We start from the raw sequence: 25,557 nt of genomic DNA on the forward strand, positions 1-25,557 counted from the left end.
ATGATTATGTAATTGTATTGCAAAATACAAAAAAGTCTCAATGTCCTTTTAGCTGAAGGAGTACATGTTATTACTATATTATAAGTTACATCATACTGTGCCTATAAAATGTATTCACACCCTCGAAAGTTTTCACATTTTATTCTTGAATTACAGTGGATTTAATTTGGCTTTTTTGAAACTGATCAAAAGAAATCTTTGTAGTGTTAATGTTAAAACAGATCTCTTTAAAGTGATCTATAACATTTAAATATAAAATAAATAATTTTCATTGTATGGCTGAATTTTTAATGTTCTAATCAGAAACATCTGTCTGCTTTATTTGTTGTCAAAAAACAACTGGAATTAAGCTAACAGCAGTTTGCAAGGAGGTCAGTTTTCATCAAAGTTTCAGCATGCACGAATGAGATAATGGTGATTATAAAAATAAACCTACATAACTGATGAAATCTGCTAACTCTAATTTAAGAAGTAATTCAAATGATACGTTATCACCTCTTGTCTGGATAACTGTAATTCTCTCTGTTCAATGGTTCATTTTTAACAGAATGAAAGTTCAAACTGCAGGTGAATAAGTTCTATCTCAGCTGAAATACACTGATCATATTACAACCTCAGCTGACTAGACTGTATTGGCTCAAGTATCACATATAGAATCGTCTATTCAGCTCTCCTGTTGCCTTAAAGCTCCTTTACACTGTGAGTAATAGGAGTACTCCTATACTTATGCATGAAGGGACAGCCTCTAAACAATATAAGCCGAGTGCTTCAGTATCATGTCAACTGAGCTCTCTCTCACTCAGCCCTTAACTTTTTGTACAGTACTGTATGGAACTCTCTCTGCATTGGTCTTTTCAGTAGGTTTCATCAAATATAACAATTTTTTTTACTGTAACCGTCCTCCCATGTCTAGCGTCGCTCTCGAGGCATGTGCACTGCCTACTCATGTGCCCGCACACAACAACTCACCAAACACAGCCTCAGTCACTTTCATCTGTGCAAAAGTCCACATGCACCTCTGAGCCACGTTGACTTTTCACCACACGCAAGACAGAGAGTCACGACCGCCAACTCACAGAGCCCCGCCCATGGGTTACGCACGAAAGAGCCATGAACACCCACTCTAACCCTACTCCCATGTCATGGAGAACGCACGACAAGGCCCCGCCCGCCAACTCTCACCCTTTGGAGGCTTCCAAGATCGCTCTCGAGGCAATTATATGGCGACATCAACTATTCAACTGTCACTCCGGAACAACTCAGTACACAAGCTATATTAAGCGTCACCAATGAAGACTCACTACACCTTAATGAACAGGTGCTGAAACTTATCCTTAACGACGAAGGAACTTTCAACCGCGTTGACTCCATCGTCACAGACAATCCTGCAGATCAACTTGCATTCCCCGAAGAATTTCTTAATAGTCTTACTCCCACTGGCATGCCTCAGCATAAACTCAAGTGTGTTCACTTATCAATAAATAATTATATGCGGCCTATGCTACGCCACGGGTTGGCTAGTATTTTTTATTAATTATGTTTTCCCCCATTAACAGCATGTGAACGACTCCCCTCTATAGAATCTACATATGAAATTGTTCCTTGTAACTTGGGATTTCCTCTTTAACAAATAGATTTTTATGGTTAGCATGTGCAAATTACCATACAACATTACAAGCAAATGGTCTCTGGTAAGAACCAGGCTTTAAATGCAAACCTGGGTTGAACTTGAGGAAACACTCCTGAAGTTACTCCCTCTAACAGCCCCAGGTATCTGAGCCCCAATTTTCACAATATGCAACAGGGCCCCAATGTTATTTCAAGACACCTTTGAAATTGTTTGAAGCTCAAGATCACATATTGTACTCCCTGTAGGAAATCCCAGGCAGACACAAAAATATGCAGAACGACATTGTTGATACATCACGGAGAGAAATCTTTTCTGTGGCATGAAAATATAATAAGTACATTCCCTACCTCCCATCTCACAACCTTTGAAACATTTCAGAAGACTGCAAAGACATGAAAAAGAAAGGAAAATAGCAGAAAAAATGATGCACAAGCTTAGGAAGTGAAGGGACACCAGTGATGGATTCAAATGACAAAATGAAAACAGGTGCAGGCTAAGAATGTGATGATTTTTCAGGGTGTTAAAAAGGGCAAGTGAATTGGGTGGGAGTATATATATAGTGCTGTGGCAGTGCTGCATGCTCAATGTAGTTTCAGTGGCCATGAAAGACTGCTTAAATGTTTCATTGTGTGTTCATATTTATGGTATATATGGAATTAAAACCTATAAAAGAGTGCATACATTTTTTGGAATAGAAAAGCTTTTAATGATTGACTTGTTAAATGAAATATGGATTATGTTAAACTACTTGCAAACTCATGAAGAAAAATGTATTGTTAATTGTGCTTATTTGAAAAACATTTATTTAAAAAAAATACATCATTTATTTAAAACAGGATAAATAAGCTGCATCATTAATTTTTGAACTGCTTCATTCCTTAACTGGTGTCATGAGTCAAGTAACTAAGTTAACCTTTATACTGTCTTTTTAAAAATCATCATATCCTTGCCCTGCATGTCAAAAATTTCATTTCTCAGCGTTACTGAAGCTTACACTTAGCAATTCCAATGGCAGTGATGTACCTCAGGAATTGGGGTGGGCTTTGCATGTCCTCCCTCTGTCCGTTTGGTTTCCTCCCATTGTCCAAAAGATATGCTGGTTAGTTGGACTGATGATACTAAATTGGCCCGGATGTGCATGTGAGTATTTTAACCTTTGCGATGGGCTGGCACACTGCTCAAGGATTGATCCTGCCTTGCATCCATAGGCTCCAGCAGCTTCCCCAATCTGCTCTGAATAAATGGAGCATTGTTTTAACAATGTCTGTTTCCCAATTTCTTCTTTCAGAAATATTCATTTACTTTATTTATTATATGGCCACTGTTATTTATCTCTCTATGACTTTGCTATCATCTTTATTTATAATATGCTACCGTAGCTGTTCGTTTGCCTGTCCAGGATTTTAAATCACCTGTAGCTCGCAAACCGTTTGACCTATTGATCTGAAATTTGGTACGCATATACTACATGACGTCTACCATCCGCTTTTGGGGTGATGATTGACCTCCAAGGTTATTCCTATTTTTATTTTATTGTAGAATCAACTCTCGGCAGCAGCCAGCACGGCGGTCGTTCGGTAGATGCATATGGGCGCCATTCTCATCCCTAACACCTTTGCCGTCACTTCCCCTACCACTTCATATCTAAAATCATTCTTGTGGCAGATTGAAGGTGAAAAATTAAAGAAACGTAAAGTAATTTTTTAACACACACACTGACTTCATCAGTTTTATCGTGAAAAGATACCGACGAAAGAAGAGAAGAAGCAGGCCGCTAGGGTGGAGAAAAGAAGAGCTGCTCAGGAAGCAGCAAGCGCATCAACCTCTGAGCAAATGAATGTTAAAACATACAGAGAAAGAGTACAAAAACTATGAACGCTCAGATCAAGTGCATTCACTGCATGTTATCGTGCAGTACAAAGCTACTGGTTATAATAATCCTGTTCTTGAATTCTGCTAAAATAGCTTTTATTATGTTGCTTTTAAGGTGATCATACAAATGATCAGACAATGTCTTGTTTCTGCATGTGTGTAATAAGCTTGCTGTATCTGTAATGACTACAAGTACTAAAAATTGAGACTGCATCCCATTTACTGGTGTAGAAACAGAGATGGGGAAGAACATGTTCTACATACTGTCAACACCATAATCCATATTAATTAATAAATCATACCTTGCAACTCTTTCAATTTAGATTTAAATTAAGTCAAATTACTTAATTTGTCTAATAGGAAGCTACTGTTTTGGAGTCAAACAATGAAAGGCACAGCTCTGAAAATTAAAATGAGCAAGTACAGTAAATCTGCTAAACAGGCTGGTGAAAACATTAAAAGTCAACATTAACATTTTTAATTGTATCCATTTGAGCATTAGAAAATTAGTGCAAACAAGACAGTGCTGGAGTAATGTTCTCTTGCAATCATTTGTGTCAACAAGTGAGCTGCTGAATTTTGAATTTTAACAAACCTTTAGAAAGACCACTGCAAAGGCCATAAGCAAAAAATAAGAGCATGAACAAGAGCCTCGGCAGCAGGATAGTCCATAGAGGACTGAATAGGTAAAAAGTTCCTAAGATGAAAATAAGTAGATCTGAAAACAGACTTTATATGAGCTGTGAAAGAGAGCTGAGCATCCAGCACAACAAAACAGTTGCTGACACTAAAGTGTTACTTCCTAAAGTGAAAAAAGACTTTATTGGACAGTTATCTGATCCAAAGATATTGACCATTACATTGTTCTTCTCTCTTGTTAAATTAATCTTAGCCTGAAGAGGTTTATTATTTTTTTACATTTAAGATGTCCCACTTGAAGATTTACCACTGTTGTTACTTGTCCTAGTGTGTATATAAACACAGGGAACTCTAGTTTCTGTATTTACATCTTGCCTGAAGAAGAGGCCTAAGTTGCCTCGAAAGCTTGCGTATTGTAATCTTTTTAGTTAGCCAATAAAATGTGTCATTTTGCTTGACTTCTCACTACATTCCTAAAGTGAAAAAAGTTAAAGATGCAGAATCAAGATTAGTTCTAAATCCAATACACATCACTTCATTATGTTCATTCCAATTTAACTGTCTTACCAATGAAGCCCCACTAACAGCTTGTCTCTGCGATTATGTGTTTCCATTAAAGTATTACAATTGTATCATTGGATTTGGCCTTGTACTTCAAATATAACCTAAGCCACATGAATGTTTAAATAATATAAAAGGTTGTGGCAGACGCCTCCATACTGGGAGGACTGGGGAGCCAGCCTCTCCAGAGTGTTACCTCCCCCAGAGCGCTAGATGGCAGCCCCCCCTCCCGGGTTGCAGTGATGCCCAGGGCTTCATAGCAGTTGGGAGTTTGGTGCAGCCCTGTTGGGATCCATGGGCACCGCCAGGGGGTGTTGTAGCTGCTGCTGAGCCATAGAGAGCAGCTCTTCTGCCATTCCCGTAAGTGCTACCGGAAATAGGTCATCAAGTACCTGGAGCACTTCCGGGTGCGTTATAAAAGACGTTTCCCACAAGGGAAAAGAAAAAATAAATGCCCTGTGTGCTTTAAACTTGTGATCTACACCTGTATGTGTCAGGGCTGGCCTTTACAAGGTCTTCAAATGCTAACTGAATAAATTTTATTTTGGGCTTGATTTGTAAATTAACCACAGGTACAGTGATAGCCACATAATCTGAAACTTGCTTAGATTTTTTCTTCCTCACACCCCGGGCAGCCAGTGCAGGCATCTGCTTCCCATGACCCCAACCTGGATACCCCGTTTAGAAAATTGATAGATTGTTGGATGTAAAATTGTGTTATGAACTGGTTTCATTTTTTCAGTGATCATTTATGGTTATTATGGACTCTGTGGTTTCAAACATTTTATAACAAAATTCTAAAGTTTCTGTATAGATTTCTGAATGTTTCTAACAACATTAAATATCAATAATGAAATCAGTCTTATCACACTGGTATTACTGTTTACGTATTGTGGGAAAACACCAAAAACACCATTAGCAGTTTGGAGTGTTTCAAAAGAAAAAGCAAAAGTCAAACTAAAAATCTGTAATGGCAATACACATACTGTATTTAACCACAATCTTCGATGAAATGACACAACTTCTAAGGAAAAAACTGTAAATGGTGATAGCCTTGCGGCATTTACAAAACAAGACACTGTGAAAAGCTGAGCATAGTTAAATCCAAATATAATAAAAAAACAATAAATTCCAAAATTTTTCTTTTGAGTTTGAAAACCTCAGCAAATATGCACAAAATGTAAAAAATAAAATCAGCCAAACCTAACACACAACAATTAGCATAGCTTTTATGATACAGTATTTAACAATATTTGTCATTTTCAGTATTTTTGCAGTGTAATACAGTATTTCAATATGTGTGACATTTAATACACATACTATGATCAGCTTTATTAATAAGACCCTTTGGATTGCAGTAAGTTCTAAGCTAATAAATAATTATGTAATAATATGCTACTGTGAATTGAACTTTCCAATGATTTAGGCTCTATTCTTTGCTTTAAACATAGTATCTTATATATAAACGTCTACGCGTGGAAGTGTGTGCCTGCCCAGGCCGGAAGTGAAACAGAAAGAAACAGAAGACTCGCTTAGCCGCTAATAACACAAGCGGAGCCAGCACATCAGCAAAACGATACCTTAGAAGAAAGAGAAAGTCACTTAGCTACTAACATCGGCAAAACGGTATCCCCCAAAGCGATGCGAGTACGTCAGCAAAATTAATCCTCCTAGGAGAGTGACGCCCAGAGTAGTTCCTTTTAATTACCTGACATCTCTACATTTCAATTTTTTTTCTGACAATTTCAATAGTTTCTAGGATCCCGTAGTCGTTGATTTCAATAGTTTCTAGGATCCCGTAGTCGTTGATATCTTATCGATTATATCTTAATTGCTGTTTTAACGATGTGCGTAATTAAATTATCGAGTATGTAACTCGCTTTGCAAAAAAAAGAAAGAGTTCATTCACTAATGCAACAGTATAGACCACTGCGCGTGTGCAAAGCGAGTTGCGTAGGCGTGAACATCCAGCAAGCTGCAAGTTAGCGTCACTTCCTGCCTCAAAATGAGTGAACAAACAGCACCAGATGATAGAACAGCCTCGCCCATCTACGTCAACAGAGTTAATTGCCAGACATCGTTCATTCTCACTCGCATGGCAGTGGTTTGGTTTTGAAAAGACTGATGTTGCTCAAAAGACGGCAATCTGCAAACTATGTGGTAAATCGGTTGCCGTTAAAGACAGCTCGACAACTAACATGTTTCACCATTTGTGAACTAACCATCGCACAGAATACGAAAAGCTTAAGGAGCCAACTGTCCAGCACAAGTCTAAAGTAACCAAGGTACAAGCACAAAAACACACTCGGCAAACTGCAAAAGTGCCTTACGACAAGAAAAGCAACAGAAGGCATGACATAACAAACACCGTCACCAATTACATCGCAAAAGATATGGTGCCAATTCAAGTGGTTGAGAGCGATGGTTTTAAACAGCTATTGAATACTTTAGACACAAGGAACACACTGCCTGGCCGAAAATATTTCAGTCAAACAGCTCTGCCTAAGTTGTATGATTCGTGTCGCCAAACTCTTGACGCATAAACTGCAAATGGTTTCACATTTTGCCACAACAATGGATTTATGGTCAAGCCGAAAATCCGAGCCATACCTTTCCATGACGGTGTATTTCATTGACGAAAACAGCCAACTGCAAAGCTTTTGTTTGCAAACATCCTACTTCCCACAAGATCACACTGGCGACATCATTGCGCAAGATCTGAAAGATGCGCTGGCATCATGGTCACTGCGAGAAGACCGCATGGTTTGCATGACAACAGACAGAAGGGCTAACGTTGTCAGTGCACTACGGATTAATAACTGGAAGAGGCTACCTTGTTTTGGGCATAGGCTTCATATTGCGATTGGTGCGTAATTTGGGGTTCCTCTATAAAATGCAGTTTAGGTTAAATTGATCTTATTTATTATGACGTTTAAAAATACAAAAAAAGACCTGATAAGTAAAGTTAGAGGACAAAAATATAATTCAATATAATTTGAAATAATACTTGGAATTATCGTTATCGTCAAATTCCCAGAAAATATCGAGATTTTTTTTTTCCCCAATATCGCACACCCCTAGGATCCCGGGCTTTTTATAGTATGGGGTTATAGACAGCTTGTACTGTATAAATTAGGTAGTTTGTAACATTGTATAAAACAATAAGCAAGATTTTGGTAGCAGAAACAGACAGACACAGTGGACAAGGAAGGGAAGAGTTCAGAGACAAGGCATCTTACATACCACTTTTATCTAACAGCTCTTCCTAAAATTTTATAAACAAGAAATAAACAGGAGAAAAGATACATTCTGTACATGAGGACTTCCTGCCAGACAGTCTGGCCATGAGAAGCAAGCTGCCTGGATCAGTTTAAAGACACATGAAAGATTGCACTGATCAATACAAGTTTTGATTTATTGAGTTCACTAAAGTGGAGAGGAGCCTTGCATGTTGCTTGCTAAAGCGGTTTACTCCAGGGTTTATGATAACATTAACAGTCAAGCTAAATGCAGTTTCTTTCTCTAGTCTTATATATAAACATCTACACATGGAAGTGTGTGTCTGTCCGGCCCAGAAGTGAGAGGTTTAGAAGTTCTTATCATTGATTTGGAAGTTGGCACAATGACTCATTTTACAGGGAATTTGTAGAGCGCCCCGCCGCCAAAGGCCCCCAACCTGCAAAATACCAACTTTTAATTACTGTGAAAGGGTATACAAATTATGTTCCACTCTAGGGTAGTAGTATTTTGAAATTTGGGTGGCTTTAATTTCCATCAATTGTAATACTTGGTTCCTGGTTTGATTCCAGTGTACAGTGTCAGCTGTGTTGAGTTGCATGTTCTCTTCACGCTTGTGTGGGTTGTCTAAAGTCATACCAATTTCTACTTTGACACGTGACTCTAAATTGGCCTAGTGTGTTAGCGTGTCATACTGCATGTAGATAACAAAATGTCCACAGAATAGTAACAATTTCATAAAAATCTAAATAACCAACTCACTAAAAAATTATAGAGAGTTGATACATATGCTTTTTCTTCTCATAACATCTTACTCCTTATATTTCTATTCTTGAACCATGGTCTCCTTTATGTAAGTGAACAGCACTAGCACTGCACCAACATGCCACTTCCGACGCAAGAGGAGAAGGTGTCAATTCTGATGTTCTAACTGAACTAACACACACGTTTCGAATGTAGAAAGAGTGGAGGAGCACCTGGAGGATAAAACTTGTCCGGAAAATTGATAACTATTGAAACTCCCAGCCAGGACCAGAATTTAAACCCAAGAGATGCTAATCACTGTACCACAATGCTACTCTATAACAGGAACACTTAATAACTTCTCCCTCTGTTCCTAGACTAATGGAAGAAATCATTAATAAATTCCTCTAAACATTTTTACAACCCTCCTATCCTAAGCAGGCTCACAAGTGCTAAAAAGGTTATATACAGATTAATGCAATACCATTTTTGGTCACATTAAACCTAACTGAATAAGAATGCAACATTCCGTATAGGACACTGTGTTTGCAGAATTAAACATAACCAGTTGATTAAACATTTTATCTATTTAAGTAAATGAAGAATTGCAGTATGAAAACCCAGGATTTCTCAGATATGCACTTCAACACCAGTTTAGCACTTTAACACTTCATAAATAATTTAACAGTACAACCACAAACTCGGCCAATGTCTTGGCACTTTTAACGTAGTTGCAACAAAGATGCCAATACTTTCATTTTGAAGGTCTTTGCAGAAAAGAAGCTCTCTATAATCATATTCAGTACGCACATAAGCTGAATTAATGTGAAAAAAGGAAGCGGTGACTCAACTGTTCAATAGTACAGGGTGAGCCAAAATGAAGTACCGCATTCCTCAAGGTCATTGTGTGAGGTAGAGGCAACCAAGTGGATTGCGGGGGGGGTCCAATGATAGGCAATCCCTTGTAGATTTCAGTCTGCAACATGCCTTGGTCCACTGTGCACCATGCTTTCGCTGTCAAAGCGTTCTTCAATAACAACGAATCCATCATCACTATGCAACGTGCCTTCCCAACGCACTTTAGTATTCCTCCTAACAGTGATGTCCCAAATCTGGAAAACAATTCTTCATTGGGTGGCTAAACTTAAAACAGATGCTACAACATTGAACAGAAAATCTCTAGGATGTCCTTGGACTGTATGAATGCATGAAAACATCCAAGCTGTAAGGGCATCAATTTTGCAGTTTCCTACACATTCAGCGCGCAAACATGCTTCTGCCTTAGGCATTTCCAACACGTCTTTGAGGAGGATTTTGCATGAGGACATTAATTACTATCAATACAAAATGATGCTAGTGTCAAACTCATTGTGAGAGACTGGGAAAGCTGTATAGAGTTTACCGTGATGCCATTGTCATGTGCAGCAACCAGGCACATTTCCCTTTGAATGGTTGCGTAAATAAGCAAAATGTTCACTATTGGGCAGAAACCAACATCCATGAACTGCAGTGTGAGCATGTTACAGTTTGTTGTGCCGTTGCAGAATTTGCCATTGTAGGCCCTTACTCTTTTGAGGAGGGGGAACAAAGGTCACCGTCACTTCAGAACATTACATTGAAATGCTAGAGAAATTTTTGCGGCCACAACTGGATGTGGAGGATGCTTGGTTTCAACAGGATCGAGCAGCAGCTCATATTGTGAGGAGATCCATGCAAGTTTTGTGGGAGATGTTTCCAGGAAAGTTGATCTCCCTGAGTGGCAATGTCAGGTGGCCTTCACATTCGCCACACAATGACCTCAAAACCTTGAAGCTCTCAAGGATGCTATTCACCACAAAATCGCCACTATTCCCTTTCATGCGAGCATTCAGAAATCGTCTCAAAGAGTGTATCGCTAATGATGGCCATCACCTTTAAGTCATCACTTTTAACACACAGTGAAAAAAATCTGCCTTATATACCTTTTCCTGTGTCGTAATGAAATTTATTTTATTTTGTAGCATGTTAGGCAAGTCATGCCAAAGTGGTCGTATTAAAATCGTGTCAATGTCGCACTCTAATGCAAATTCTTTTTCTGCAGTTATATTCTTGAATAAAAGCGCATTTGTTTCATATACTTGTACCTTTTGTGAAAGTGTTTTTGATATTTGGACTTCAGGCTTCACATATTATACACTTCATGTCTACATTTTGTCAATTATTACTAAAACATGAAAAACATTTCTGTTTTAACAATGTGTTTACATAGATTGTTGTATAGGGTGGTCCAGAACTACTTATGCAATTTTCATTATGCTATAACTTAAGTTTATTACATAGCAAAATCACCCGAAAAATCCTGGACCATCAAGAAGTGTGCGAACTAACGACATGAAGAATCGTCTTTGAGCCGAACTGGAATCATCCCTGCATAAATCAAAGTCATCCAGATGATCTGAATCTGCATAATTAGATCTGGACCACCCTGTAGACACGAAACACACATGAAATGCATGTATTCCAAATAACAATATATTATTTACCCTATACAACTCTAGGCAACTGACACACAGGTAAACAGACTTGAGCTGAGAGAACTTTCTGCCCTTTCTGCATTGGTGGGGGATGGGATAGCAGGCTGCTTGCTGCTTATGCTTATCAACACATTTACAACACAAAAGATGCTGATGAAGAAGTGCAAACAGATTTAAGGTGGGCCAGGATTACATGTTTTTTTGTAGGCTTTGGTAATTCTATTGTTAAAAAAGTTAATTCATCAACCATCTAAAGTCCTGGCACTACCAAACTTCTAATTGTACAACTGGGTGTGAATATATGTACTATGAGATGAATCAGACAAAAAAATGAACATGTACCGGCCTGGTTAGCCACCTGCTACCATTATTTCAGTACAAATCTGGTGATTCAACAGTCATTGAGAGTATGACAGCAGTTTCCACAAATGTCGCTGTCAAGTGTACCCTTATAAGTCATATATTTCCACCATTTCTAAAGTACATAAAATGTACACTCATATTTTCATGATTTCTAAAAAAATGTACACTCATATATTTTCATGATTTCTAAAGTGCACAAAATGAACACTCTTATGAATCTCCCACTAAGCCTATGAAAGTGGGATAATTTAATCAACCTCTCCATGCTGCTTCCGACAGATAAATAAATTACTCTTTTCTTCAAAAAGACTGCCAAGTCCGTATTTTAATGTACATAAAACTTAATTATCAATATATAAAATGCTAAGGTCTGTCTGTCTGTCATATGATTGCTAGAATCTCGATCTTGAGTCTTGATCTTAACCTTAAAATCTGATATGTCCTGGAAATTGAAAAACCTTTTTGGGGGATTTCCTGGAAATTGAAAAGTTTTTTTGGGGGAGCAACCTAGTGGTCATTAAGGACAGCAAAGTAACATATGGTCTTGTGTTTACAGCAGAGTGATCAAAAAACCTCTCATCTAAGAGACCATCTACTGATATCCTCCAGTACACGATACATACAGTCAAATGGAAAAGTTTGGGAACCCCTCTCAGCCTGCATAATAATTTACTCTACTTTCAGCAAAAAACATAACAGTGGTATGTCTTTCATTTCCTAGGAACATCTGAGTACTGGGGTGTATTCCAAACAAAGATTTTTAGTGAAGCAGTATTTAGTTGTATAAAAATTAAATGAAATGTGAAAAACTGGCTGTGTAAAAATTTGGGTACTCTTGTAATTTTGCTGATTTGAATGCATGTAACTGCTCAATACTGATTACTTGCAACATCAAATTGGTTGGCTTAGTTTGTTAAGCCTTGAACTTCACAGACAGGTGTGTCCAATCATGAGAAAAGGTATTTAAGGTGGTCAGTTGCAAGTTGTGCTTCCCTTTGACTCTCCTCTGAAGAGTGACAGAATGGGATCCTCAAAGCAACTCTCAAAAGATTGTTAAGTATCATGGTTTAGGGTAGTGGTTCTCAACAGGTCTGGCTTTGGGACCCACAATCACCCACCCCTTAATGACAAGCTGCGACCCAAAATTTTCAACTTCTCAAATGTATTGACTTAAAAGATGGTGCAGTTTGAACCTGAGATAGTAGAATAGAATATCACAGTATGCAAACACAAGAAAACCTGATAAACCAAATTCCCTTTAACACTCAATTAGCTACATTTTAATTAAAACTAAAACTCTTCAGTACAACTGTTAAAAACTCTTCAGTAAATGTTTTTAACAGACTCAACAGTGCTTTTATGCACAAATATGAAATAAAAATGTGCAACTACTGAAACATATTTTCAAAAAAAATCAAATTATGTAGTTTTACCAGAGAATCCTCACTCATAAAAAAAGAGAAATAAACAAACAGTGAAGTTCAAAAAGATTCAAGTATACTAAATTCAATTTTCTTCTGATTACCTTATCGTACGTAAATGGGTGAAAATGCTGTGCTTTGAAGAAAATTAAGCAACACTCACTTCAACCTTAAGTGTAACAAACATTATAGACCTGAGTTTGGAGGAATTAATGGGAGAACTGGGCATGTTTTTGCTCCTGAAAAGAGTCTCAAAGTCTGGAGTTGCAGTAGACAAAGCAACTCTGAGGTCATGCTCAATGTCTTCAGCTGAACCAGAGCTAAGAATTCACACTCAGAGATAGGTAGTGCTGAATGGTAGCAGGATTTTAACTGCTCGAGTGGCAAGACAAGGATACTCGCTCATCACAGTGCTGCACCAGAACTGGGAGAGGCTTACCTTCATGAATTTCTTTTTTAGCGTGCGGTCACATGACAGCTCCACCAGCTGACGCTCTTCATTGCTTGGCAACTTGACTCTTTCCATGTTGATTCCAAATGGGTTGTGTATCCAGTCATAATCCCTCTGTTTCTTGGGAAAGTAGTCATTAAACCGCTCAAGAAGTTTATTCAGATGTGTCATAATCATTTTCTTCATTACATTTTTTCCTGCCGCGTCCAGTTGCTGTCCCTCATAACAGGCATTGGGAAACACGTTAAGTCGGTTATTAGAAACATGACTTGCCCACTAGGAGATCTTTTTTTGAAAGCATTGAATTTGTCATACTGTTCAAAAATGTTGTGCCCCCTCCCCTGTACAGACGCATTTAATGTGTTTAATTATTCAAACACATCAGCGAGGTAAGCAACGTGTGTGAGCCACACACTGCTACTAAACAGCTCTGCGAGAGGCGAATTGTTCTAGGCAAGAAAAGCTGCGAATTCAGCTTGTACGTCATAAAAATGGGACAGTACTTTTTCCCACTAAAGCCAGCGTACCTTGGCATGATACAACGCCTGTACGTACTTACTACCAAGATCTTGGCACAGTTTCTGAAAAGACTGGGTGTTCTTTGCACTCCGTTTAATGTAGTTTACCGCTTGGATGACATCTTTTAATGTTCCATGAAGCACTGGTACCATATGCTTTGCTGCCAGGGCCTCCCGATGTAAAAAACAATGGTTCTAAGATGCATTCGGAGACTTCTCAAGTATTCTTCTCACGACCCCCAAGTTTTTTCCTGTCATGAAGGCAGCGCCATCAGTTGTGTTACCGATGCACATGTCCCAGCGTAGGCCCACTAAACTCAAATACAAGTCCACAGAGCTGAAAATGTTCTCTGCAGTCATTGTAGTAGGAGGCTCTGTTGTGCAGAGAAATTGTTCCTGTAAGACCCCGTCCAACACATGTCTCGCGTAATGAGTAAAACAGCTTTGTTTGTTATGTGTGTGGATTCGTCCATTTGTAAGGCAAAATGACCACTTGCCTTAACGCAAGCTGTGGTCTGTTGTTTGATGTCATTCGATATGTCTTCAATTCGCTTACTAATAGTGTCATTGACAGAGGTATAGTTTTTAGTTTATCCACTGTGGATTGATCAAACACCTCTCTGACCATGTCCATGGCTGCAGGTAAGATGAGGTCCTCTGCAATGGTGTGGGGCTTCTTTAACTTTGCAATACGATGTGCCACCAGGTAAGATGCACAGAATGCCTGTTCTTGCTTCGAGCATGAAGAAGTAAGACACTTTTGTGATGTCTTCAGGTTTTGAAGTCATCTTCTGAAGTACTCAACAGGTTTATCTTTGAGATAATGGTGTTTTGTTTCCAAATGCTGCTTCAGTTTTGATGGCTTCATGCTTTCACATGCCAACATCACGCTGCACAAAACACACTGAGGTTTTTCTCCTCCTTTGTTGTCAATATAAGAAAATCCATATCTAATATACTCTGCATCGTACCTGCGATTCGCTGTACTCAATTAGAATATGTAAACAAAGTTTGTGGGTCTTCTTCTGTGGTGTGAAACGGCGGTGGTCAACTCGCATTAACGGCCATTATCGCCACCTACGGTTAAGAAGTGTGAACAGATGGCACTCCATTTATTTTTTTCTTAACATTTTTTTGCCCAGGCAAAGGCCCGCGACCCACTGAAAACGGGTTCATGACCCACCCACCAGCTGAGAATCACTGGTTTAGGGGAAGGCTACAAAAAGCTATCTCAGAGGTTTAAACTGTCTGTTTCAACTGTAAGGAAGGTAAACAGGAAATGGAAGGCCACAGGCACAGTTACTGTTAATCCCAGGTCTGGCAGGCCAAGAAAAATACAGGAGCGGCATATGCGCAGGATTGTGAGAATAGTTACAAACAACCCACAGATCACCTCCAAAGACCAGCAAGAACATCTGTATCTGTACATCGTTCTACAATTCAGCACAATTTGCACAAAGAACATCTGTATGGCAGGGTGATGAGAAACGAAGCCCTTTCTGCACTCACACCACAAACAGATGCAAATGTTAATTTAGACAAGCCAGATTCATTTTGGAACAAAGTGCTTTGGACTGATGAGACAAAAATTGAGTTATCTGGTCATAACAAAAAGCGCTTTGCATTGCGGAAGAAGTACACCGTATTCCAAGAAAAAAAAAAAACACCTGCTAGCTACTGTCAAATTTGGTGGAGGTTCCATCATGCTGTGGGGCTGGGTGGCTAGTTCAGGGACTGGGGCCCTTGTTAAAGTTGAGGGTCAGATGAATTCAACCCCATATCAACAAATTCTTCAGGATAATGTTCAAGCATCAGTCATCAACAAGACAATGACCCAAAACACAGTTCGAACTCTACAAAGGCATTCATGCAGAGGGAGAAGTACAATGTTCTGGAATAGCCCTCACAGTCCCCTGACTTGAATATCATCGAATATCTATGGGATGATTAGAAGCACGCTGTCCATGCTCGGCAGCCATCAAATTTAACTGAACTGGAGAGATTTTGTATGGAAGAATAGTCAAAAATACCTCCATCCAGAAATCAGACACTCATCAAAGGCTATAGGAGGCGTCTACAGGCTGTTAGATTTGCAAATGGAGGCTCAACTAAGTATTGATGTAATATCTCTGCTGGGGTGCCCAAATTTATGCACCTGTCTAATTTTGTTATGATGCATACTGCATATTTTGTTGTTGCTGTTAATCTAATAAACTTAATGTCACTGCTGAAATACTAATATTTCCATAAAGCATGTTATATATTAAAAGGAAGTTGCTACTTTGAAAGCTCAGCCAATGATAAACAAAAATCCAAAGAATTAAGAGAGGTTCCCAAACTTTTTCATATGACTGTACATGTTCAGAATCCATAATTAAGTGTGAGTATTGTGTTTTTGATCAATGAACATTTCATTTTGTTACATGTAAATGTAACCTGTGGGTGTGTGTTTATGGCAAAGAGATAAAAAAAGACCAACTGATCATCATAAAGGCACGCAGAAAAAGAAGAGCAGTAATATCTGCTGAGCATCAAGCAAATCACATAGTGATTAAGCTGCAAACAATGAAAAGAAATAAGACAAGACGCTGAACCACACAGACAAGCAAGAAGTAACCATGTATATACAGCAATTGAGTAGCAGTCAGGCAAAATACCTCTTGGGGATGAAAGAAAGTCCAGGATACCGAATGCAAGAACACCCAAGAGACAGAAATGCAATTGAGAAAAACTGTCAAATAGTTGAAATTTCTCAACATATGAAAGCATTGCTTTTACATCATTACAATAATGTCTCTTTGAAGTCCACTACCAAGCAAAGTTACATCGGCAATCTGATTACTGTTAAGCTAATTTTTTTAATGTTGAAAAAAAAAATAAATAAAAAAGTCTAGCTTGATCTCTGTTAGGTACAAGAAGTAATAAAAGATATTATATCTTCTAGAGGAACTAAAAGAACTAATTATAGTATTTAAAAAACGTATTAAGTATTAAGAGCATTTTTTGGGACTGCAGATCTGAATATTTCACTAGATTAAGATTACAAATTTTAAACAGAATAATAAAACATATAAAACAACTTGGGACTATATTCTTTGTAATATGTATTTACAGAATAAAGCACAATTATTCCACAAATTTCACCATTTCTCACGGTAATATCAGTTGATTATTGTGTTAATTTTATTTAAAGAGTCAAGTTTCTAATATTAATAAAAGTAAGAACTACCTACAATGGACATGGTTCCTTTCCAGGTATGATTCCTTATACCCAGTGTTGCTGGCATAGGTACAGTCTCCTTGTTACACTGTACTGGGTAAGTCCGTTAGAAAATGGATGAATAAAGAAGAACTAGGGTATATCTGTTACAGTTTATCAACAGATGTGTAAAAAGCATAACTGAAAAGATACCAACAAAATTTACATTTTTGTTAATGAGGATGTCAGGATTTCTCAAATAATTAGCTGCTTTTTCGTTTTATTATTTTTATCATTATTTCTGTGACCTCATAATCTTGCCATTTTGTACATTTCTTTCTTTCTTTATGGACAATGCTATTGTGTGTGTTTATTTTTCTTGTGTACCAGGATTTTGTGTATTTGGTTTCATGGGAGCTTCTATTTTAGAGCTTGGGTCACTAACAGATTTACACAAATAATGTTCCATTTTTCTTTCTTTATTTAACATATTATTTTTATTATTATTTCAATAACATTTTATTGTTGGCATTTTGTACATTTAGTTCATTGTCATTGCTCATTTGTTTATTTTTCATGGACATTTTGTGTGTTTGCTTTCATGGGTGCCATTTGACCCATGCCATCATGACGGTCATTTCATTTAAAACACACAAACACACACAACTTATTTTATCCCTTACACGTGATATTGCTTTACTGTTCTACCATGTTTAGAGCTTGGCTGTTTTTCCTACCCTGTCACAACAACAAGTTTCTTACACTTCAAAGTTTTTGTCAGGAATTGCATGGAAAAATCCAGATGAACATGACAAAGTACATCTGAATATATATTGTCAGTACTTCGAATAAAAAAAAAAAACAACTAGTTAAAGCCCATGTAATGGAAGAGTCACCTGATTTGAACTACAGTATGCTGATAATTTTCCTAATCCTGGGCTTTTAGTGCAAAAACAAAATAAGTAAGTTTATGGGAGTTCATTTGGATTGCACCCTGTGTCTAAATCTGTATCTATCAAGCTCAATTTCTTTTTGTTCATTTGTTCTTTAAGCACATGAACATAGGCTGAGAAAATTAAATGATTTTTTTCAGAAGAACTTTTACAATTTTTTTTACCCAAAAAAAAACAATTTGTCCTACACTTGCAACAATCCTACATGCAAACAACTGCAAAACTAAAAAACACTCTGTTATTATAAAAACTATTTTTGAAAGGCAGAAAGCCTTTGCTTGCTTATGACCCTGATTTGAATTAAGCAGGTTTCTGAACTTTGTAGTTAATATCTATTCTTTATATCTGTACATCTCAATTCCTGCATTGTATTTTTATGCTTAGCTTTTCACGCTGGTTGTGCGTCATAACCAAAGGATACATATAAAGCACAGTATACTCAATGTCAATTGTACACACATAAGAACTCACATTTGATTATGAATTCTGAACATGTATTTAATGATCTTCAATTGTTGACATGCATTTCCATGTCTTTCTCATTCTTGCATTATCAAGTTAGGGAGTGGATATGTGTCACAAAAAAAGGAAAGATATAATGCCCAGTAAAATATCTGGCAGTTGTTTAAAAAAATAAGAATTCATAACCGATTGTGAATTGTAAACACATATTTGACAACTGTTGATTGTCGGCATGCATTTCTCTATCTTTCTCATTCTTGTATTCTGTATGCTGCACTTGATGCTCAGCAGATGTTGTTCTTCTACCTTTTCACGGTGTTCTTCATCATGTAATCAGCTTCTGCGATTTGCCTGATGCTCAGCAGATGTCACTGGTCTTTTTCTTTATGTCACGTTTCTTGGTATTGCCATCTCTTTGTTATAATAACTTATTTTGCAAAAAACATATCCAACTTTTTAATGACACTGAAGCAATATTACTATACTTTAAATCATAAAAACACAAATTATGTACACTACAAATATGTACACTACTTTGACCCTATGCTTAAATATGCTAATAACAATGACACAGTCTTATAAGTGTTAACACAAAAATCCCTGAAGCCTATGAAAAAAGTTGCAATCCCGGGCCACTGGGAAGAACTGCTGACTCATAACCAAGAGGTTTCGAGTTCGATTCTGGCTTCTTCCGAGATTTACCATTTTGAGTAATGAGCTGCTCTTATTGTTACTATTATAGAATAAAAACATACATTTGATTTGAGTCTGTAATAGTCAGTGTAAATTTATGGTACTTGTAAATGTTAGTGTTTTTTAAATTTATTCGCTTTTATTCTCTCAGTCACGTTCACGCTAACCCCTAGGTCTAAAACTGCTGTTTTCAAATAAAGACAAGTTATAACAGAGTTGATCTCAGATGAGGATGAGGGTTCTGCATCAGAGAAAGAGAACAGAAGCCCTCCCCTGCAAGAAACGTCCACTCACACATAAGAACTACATAGCTCCACCAAGTGTCAAGGCAAAAGATGGCAACGTTTGGAGGCAGCAACAGGCTTGGTGTCATCCTGCCAGTGAATCTGCCACACACATGTCCTTCAGCGAAACAGCATGCTTAACAGAGTTCGCCAATGTATCGTGCAAAGTTCCATTTGCAATTATGTTCATTGATGGTCTTTATATTAAAAACATAAACAACATCAAATGTTGTTTACCTATATTTATTTACTTATCTTCCTATAGCATAAAGTCAAAGTAGACTGCAGAGCTTCCTGTGTTTGATCAATATAGGCATACTGTACTGACAAAGTACATGTGCAATGCCACTCCTTATTTAGGAAAAGATCAGCTACAAAAAGTATGATGGCAGCTTCCACCTGCAGCTATAGACACTTCAGTACGCAAGCAATGGTATCGAGAATGTAACCAGACTTCTTTTTGGCCACATACACTGTCAGCATGGCACTACCAGATCTAAACACTGGTGTGGAGAGTGACTTTAGCTGCAGGTGGAAGCTGCCATTGCACTTTACGTAACTTATCTTTTCCTAAATAAGGAGTGGCATTGCACATGTACTTTGTCAGCATGCTTATGTCGATTGAACACAGGCAGCTCTACAGTCTACTTTGACTTTACGCTATAGGAAGATAAGTAAATAAATACATATAAACAACATTCAATGTGGCGTTTATTTAAGTAACATATACTGTAAATGTTTTCACATAAAGATCATCCAAAAACATAATCGCAAACAGAACTTTGCACAATACCTTGGCGAGCTCTGTAGGCCCTGCTGTTTCGTTGAAGGACATGCATGTGGCAGATTCACTGACAGGATGATGCCCAACCTGTTGCTGCATCCAAACGGTGCCATCTTTTGCCTTTATGGCTGGCGCAGCTTTGTTGTTCTTATGTGTTGAGTGGACCTTTCTTGCAGGGAGGGCACATTTGCAAAACAAAAGACACTAATGGAGAGGTTCGAAGGAATTTAACGTGGACCGGGATTACGACTTTTTTCATAGGCTTCAGTGATTCTAGCGTTAAAAATGTATAATAATGGCATAACAAAAACCACCACTAACTACAAAATGATCAGACACCAATTGCTAAGCGTGCCACCCCCCATTAATAGCTGTACTCCTTGAAATGGCACGACTGGGACGAGTACTTGGCATACTGGGAAATAAAACAGCCAGTTGTTAATTGAAGTGCTTACCTGACATACTGCAAGGCTTACATTCTGGCCTAGTGTACATTAACAAAAAATTATGACTGTAAATTGCAACGATTTCTACAATGTGCCAACTTATTCGATCAATACTAAAATGTTTACTTCAGTAAACAAAATACCAACTTTTCCACCTCAGTACTGAGCACTCCCGACCCAAAAACCATGTTACTATCGACCAAATAACATGCCCCAACCTCCACCCCATTAAGGCTGTAAGGGGCGCTTTTTTTCTTTTTCTTACTTCGCGACCAGACTGACTTGACTGTACAGTCCATCTCCCACTACAGTATCATGGTCCTGGAGCATGCCACTCTGTACCCCAGCCCCCTTCTCTCAAAGTCATGTGTGCTGCACCCATACACCACACTGTTTCCACTGACAAATGTTGTTCCCCAAAAGGCATGGTGTTCTGCTCCTGCCGGTATTGCAGTCCAGTCAAATTCTAATTCTCTCCTTTAATAGTTTTCTGACTTCTCCAAGACAGGTCCTCTCCCTTCGTGCACCATCTGCCAATTGACCCCAGACTCTCACAATCCAGAAACATTACCAGAACTGCACTGAGCCGAATACTGCACCAAAATGAATCTAACTAGGATAACAATTTTCTGCATACTGTCATCTTATATTGGTGGATGAGGATGAGAAGGCATGTCACATGACTAGAAACTGGTGTACACCAACAATAGCAAAGATAGCACAGATACTAAAAAAGCCACAAAACAGCAGAGCCCTTTAAAACTATTACTAAAAACCCACCTGAGGTGATGTCACCACCAAAAACAATAAAAATATTAAACCATGTTTAAAAATGGTCAGACAACTTCAAAAAATAATGCTGCAACTTTCTGAGGTTACACAGCAAAGAATGATCTTTAAGTAGCAGCTCTGTGATCTTAAATTGTAGCCTGTGTACTAATTCACAGTTTCTAAGGCTACTATGAAAACCTTTTAAAATGACCCTGGCTTTACCAACTCAAAATCACTTTCAGTAATAGTCGTCTGTAATTGGTCCTCAAAATAAAGTGTGATTTTCCAATGCAGGTGGATTTATATTAATAATCTGCCTCAAATAAAATTTTTAATGTAAATTCAACTAACTTAACACTTTACATTAATCATTTGTTTAGTAGGAACTAGACCTGTTCTAGTTAACGATATATATCATATTAGCATAATGTTTAACATTTAGATTTATTTATCGAGCATATACTTTTATCCAAAGTGATTTACAAAGGAAGTATACTTGTATCTTTGTATACTTACTGAAACTTGCCTAGAGTTAAAGACACCATTGCCTTGGTCATTATTATTTTCAATGTGTCACTCACTGTTCACCAGGCACAGAGTTTAAAAAAAATACATTTCCAAGAATCCCTAAAATGAAAATGATGGCGGGAAGAATTATTACAGCACACAGTGTGATCCATAACATGTCCTACCACCAAACTGCCAAAGGGAAAACCTCACAGAGCCCTGAAAGACTTCATTTGACCACTTAGCCCACATGCAGCCAGGGCAGGTGCTTACTAAAGTAACATGCTCGAACAGAGGCCAGAAACCCCACAGTTGGTATACAAAACTAATTGGACAAATTGCAATGCAAAAATGAACACAAACAGTGACTGAAATGAACTTTGAAACACTTTACATCACAACACTTCTATATCCCTTGGATCTTTTTTTAAAAAATTACAAATTTAATGTCACATAGCAGCACAAAAACAGACACGTACACAAGAAGGAAGAATAAAGAGCATAAAAGAATAAGTATGATAAAACAATTTCAAATTAAATAAAACTCAACACATCAAAACAAATTCTCATTGTCAGCTGTTAAATCTACATAACTGACTAACTTTTTAAATGAATGATATTCCACTACTTAATGAAGCAGAGCAATGTAATTTCTATCCTTTGATTAGAACTTGAAAATAATTAACCTTATTTTTTAACATTAACCTCCTTAAACATGCTTCCATTGAAAGCTGGTTTTAATTATCTTTTATCGGACCAAACAATAAAGTATGATGAAGCAGTATTTATGGGTAACATTTACAATAAAGTAGTATTTATGGGGGGGGGCGGCACGGTGGCACAGTGGTAGCGCTGCTGCCTCGCAGTTCGGAGACCCGGGTTCGCCTCCTGGGTCCTCCCTGCGTGGAGTTTGCATGTTCTCCCCGTGTCTGCGTGGGTTTCCTCCCACAGTCCAAAGACATGCCGGTTAGGTGGATTGGCAATTGTGGCAAATGTGCTTGGTGTGTGGATGTGTTTGTGTGTGTCCTGCAGGCGGTTGGCGCCCTGCCCAGGATTGGTTCCTGCCTTGTGCCCTGTGTTGGTTGGGATTGGCTCCAGCAGACCCCCGTGACCCTGTGTTCAGATTCAGCGGGATGGATGAATGGATAGTATTTATAGGGCACTTTAGGTTTCAAACAGAAATAAAATCATTAAAAAATTATCCCCGCTCAAGTCTGTATGTCTTTTTAGTTATGAAACGCTAATATAATCATATGCTAAATCTAACCATCAATCATGGTGTTAACAATATGATCTATTTCACTCTCTACTTAAAGAAACTGCATGTGATATTTATTTAACTGCCCTTAGCAAAAAATGTGTAGATCTGAACTAGACCAGTGTGACATCAAAACAGTAATACTTCAAAATTTACTAATATCCTGAAAACCTCAAAATGTTGTTTTGAAATAAATATAGATAAGCTTAAAAATACGCCCGAAATACTGCGGGGGGCTGGCGCCCTGCCCAGGGTTTGTGTTCTGCCTTGCACCCGGTGTTGGCTGGGACTGGATCCAGCAGACCTCCGTGACCCTGTAGTTAGGATATAGTGGGTTGGATAATGGATGGATAAGCCTGAAATAGGGTTCAGTAGACACACAGAGCAGTCGATGAGACAGAATTATAGTTTTTAATGAAATCACACACACTCTTGTTCAGATTCACAAAAACTACATTATAAATGGAAAACAAGGACTGGCACTAAAAGCAAGGAAATAATGGTGAATCATAAATCATACCAGTCACCATGGCAGACTATAAAATGGAAGTACCTGTAGTTCCATCTTGTCCAAGCATAACAAACCACTCCCTTATTCATAAAAAAAAGGACTCTTAATCAATACGCAATTCTGAAAAGAGACAAAGACACTACTGATATTGTAACTAACAAAAAGGATCAAGTGTAATACATAAAACCTAAGAATTTGTAATAAACTCAACTTGTATGAAACGCTTCCACTTATACTGGCTCTTACATTGGCTCTTATAAGACAAACCGAAAACAATACGCCAAAATGTAGTATTGTTCAAATAGGTAGCATGGTTATTGAAAAGCCATTGTAAAAATTTCACACAAAGATAGAACAGCATGAAATCTAACTCTTTTCACTAGATTTTAGCAGCTATAGTCTGAAAAAACAGCTTTTGTATTACCTGAAATACCTATCCGAAAAACAGTCTTCAGTAATCTCGCTATTCATCAATTTCAAATTTACTTTGAAATCAGGAGAAAGTCAGCAGAGCAGCACATCTAGTAACAAGAAGATCTATAGAAGACCTGATTCAAATTAGGTCCCCTCACCATAAAGACACACCTAATGGCCATTGTTAAAGAATCTTTCAAACCCATAGTAAAAGTTGTCCCTAAAACACCTGATTCTTAAGATGGAGGAAGGGAAGCATACAGTATATGGAACGTACTATCAAAGAAAAACTCAAGAATACATCAGGGAATGGTACAGAACATAAAACTCACCACTCCGCTTGAGAGCATTAAATGTACAAGATAGCACACTATGTCCCACTCTTGAGTACTACTGCAGATTAAGAGATGGAAACAGAAATTAACTCCTATTATTCAATATAGATGATAAAATGACAAATCATATATCTGATTTACCTATTTCAAAATGACAGTCAGTCTATGGTTTGTTTTGTCCTGGAAATCCATCAAATGGAGTTTCTGTTTTGCTATGCTATATATACTATATTACAATGGTATGCTCAAACAAGCGTCATAGTAAACACTGTGTTATTATTTATTTAGAAAATGTATTCCTCTAACGGGATTTTGAAGGATTGGGATTCATTATTTACATTTTTTTTTTTTTTTACTACTAGACCATGGTCAGATTAAGCGACTTGGTCAGTCACATGGAACTTTTGAGGAAGCAGAAATTCAGCTGATCCAGTGTCCTAAATACTATACTCTAAAATGCCTGCTAACTTTATTTGGTAAATTCTTTATTTTTTCAACAATTGTGACTAAGTCTTCCTAATCTTACTCCGATAGTATTACATATATAAAATTATAAGAGTTTAGATACTTCAGTCCTTATTTTATTGACAATGTTACCTTTGATGCTTATTTTCATCAAAGAATATTACATACAGTAGCTTCAAGAAAGTAAGCCAAGTACTGCCCATAATTTTCTTAAAACATTACAAACTGAACCAAACATTTTCTGTTCCCATTGTTGACATTTTTACCACAAGTGCTTGTTTGAATTTAGAATGTGTTATTATATAAAATAACAGCAATAAATTTAAATAATAAACACAACTTTGCTGCATAACATTTATAGCAAACTGAAGTAAACATTTTAAGAACTATAAAATCCATTAGAAAAGAAAACAGAACCTTAAGGGATAATTTTAGAAAGTCCTTTATGCATCTAAAATTTGCAGCAGATTCCACCAGATTAAAAAATGCTTACAGGAAATGTAGATATGATTAGTGAAAATGGCTT

At 37.6% G+C, this 25,557-nt stretch overlaps 1 protein-coding gene across 1 annotated transcript in view; it reads right to left on the bottom strand.

Moving 5' to 3' along the window:
• Window positions 1–23,899, bottom strand: part of znf512b (zinc finger protein 512B) — an 89,144-nt gene extending 65,245 nt beyond the window's left edge. Inside the window, exon 1 of the mRNA XM_039734640.1 lies at window positions 23,860–23,899. Coding sequence (XP_039590574.1) covers window positions 23,860–23,884 — 25 coding nt within the window. The 5' untranslated portion in view covers window positions 23,885–23,899. The remainder of the gene's footprint in view (window positions 1–23,859) is intronic.
• Window positions 23,900–25,557: the final 1,658 nt, after the last annotated feature.

The sequence above is a fragment of the Polypterus senegalus genome, chromosome 14 (assembly GCF_016835505.1).
Source record: "Polypterus senegalus isolate Bchr_013 chromosome 14, ASM1683550v1, whole genome shotgun sequence".
In the NCBI taxonomy this organism is placed as follows: domain Eukaryota; kingdom Metazoa; phylum Chordata; class Cladistia; order Polypteriformes; family Polypteridae; genus Polypterus; species Polypterus senegalus.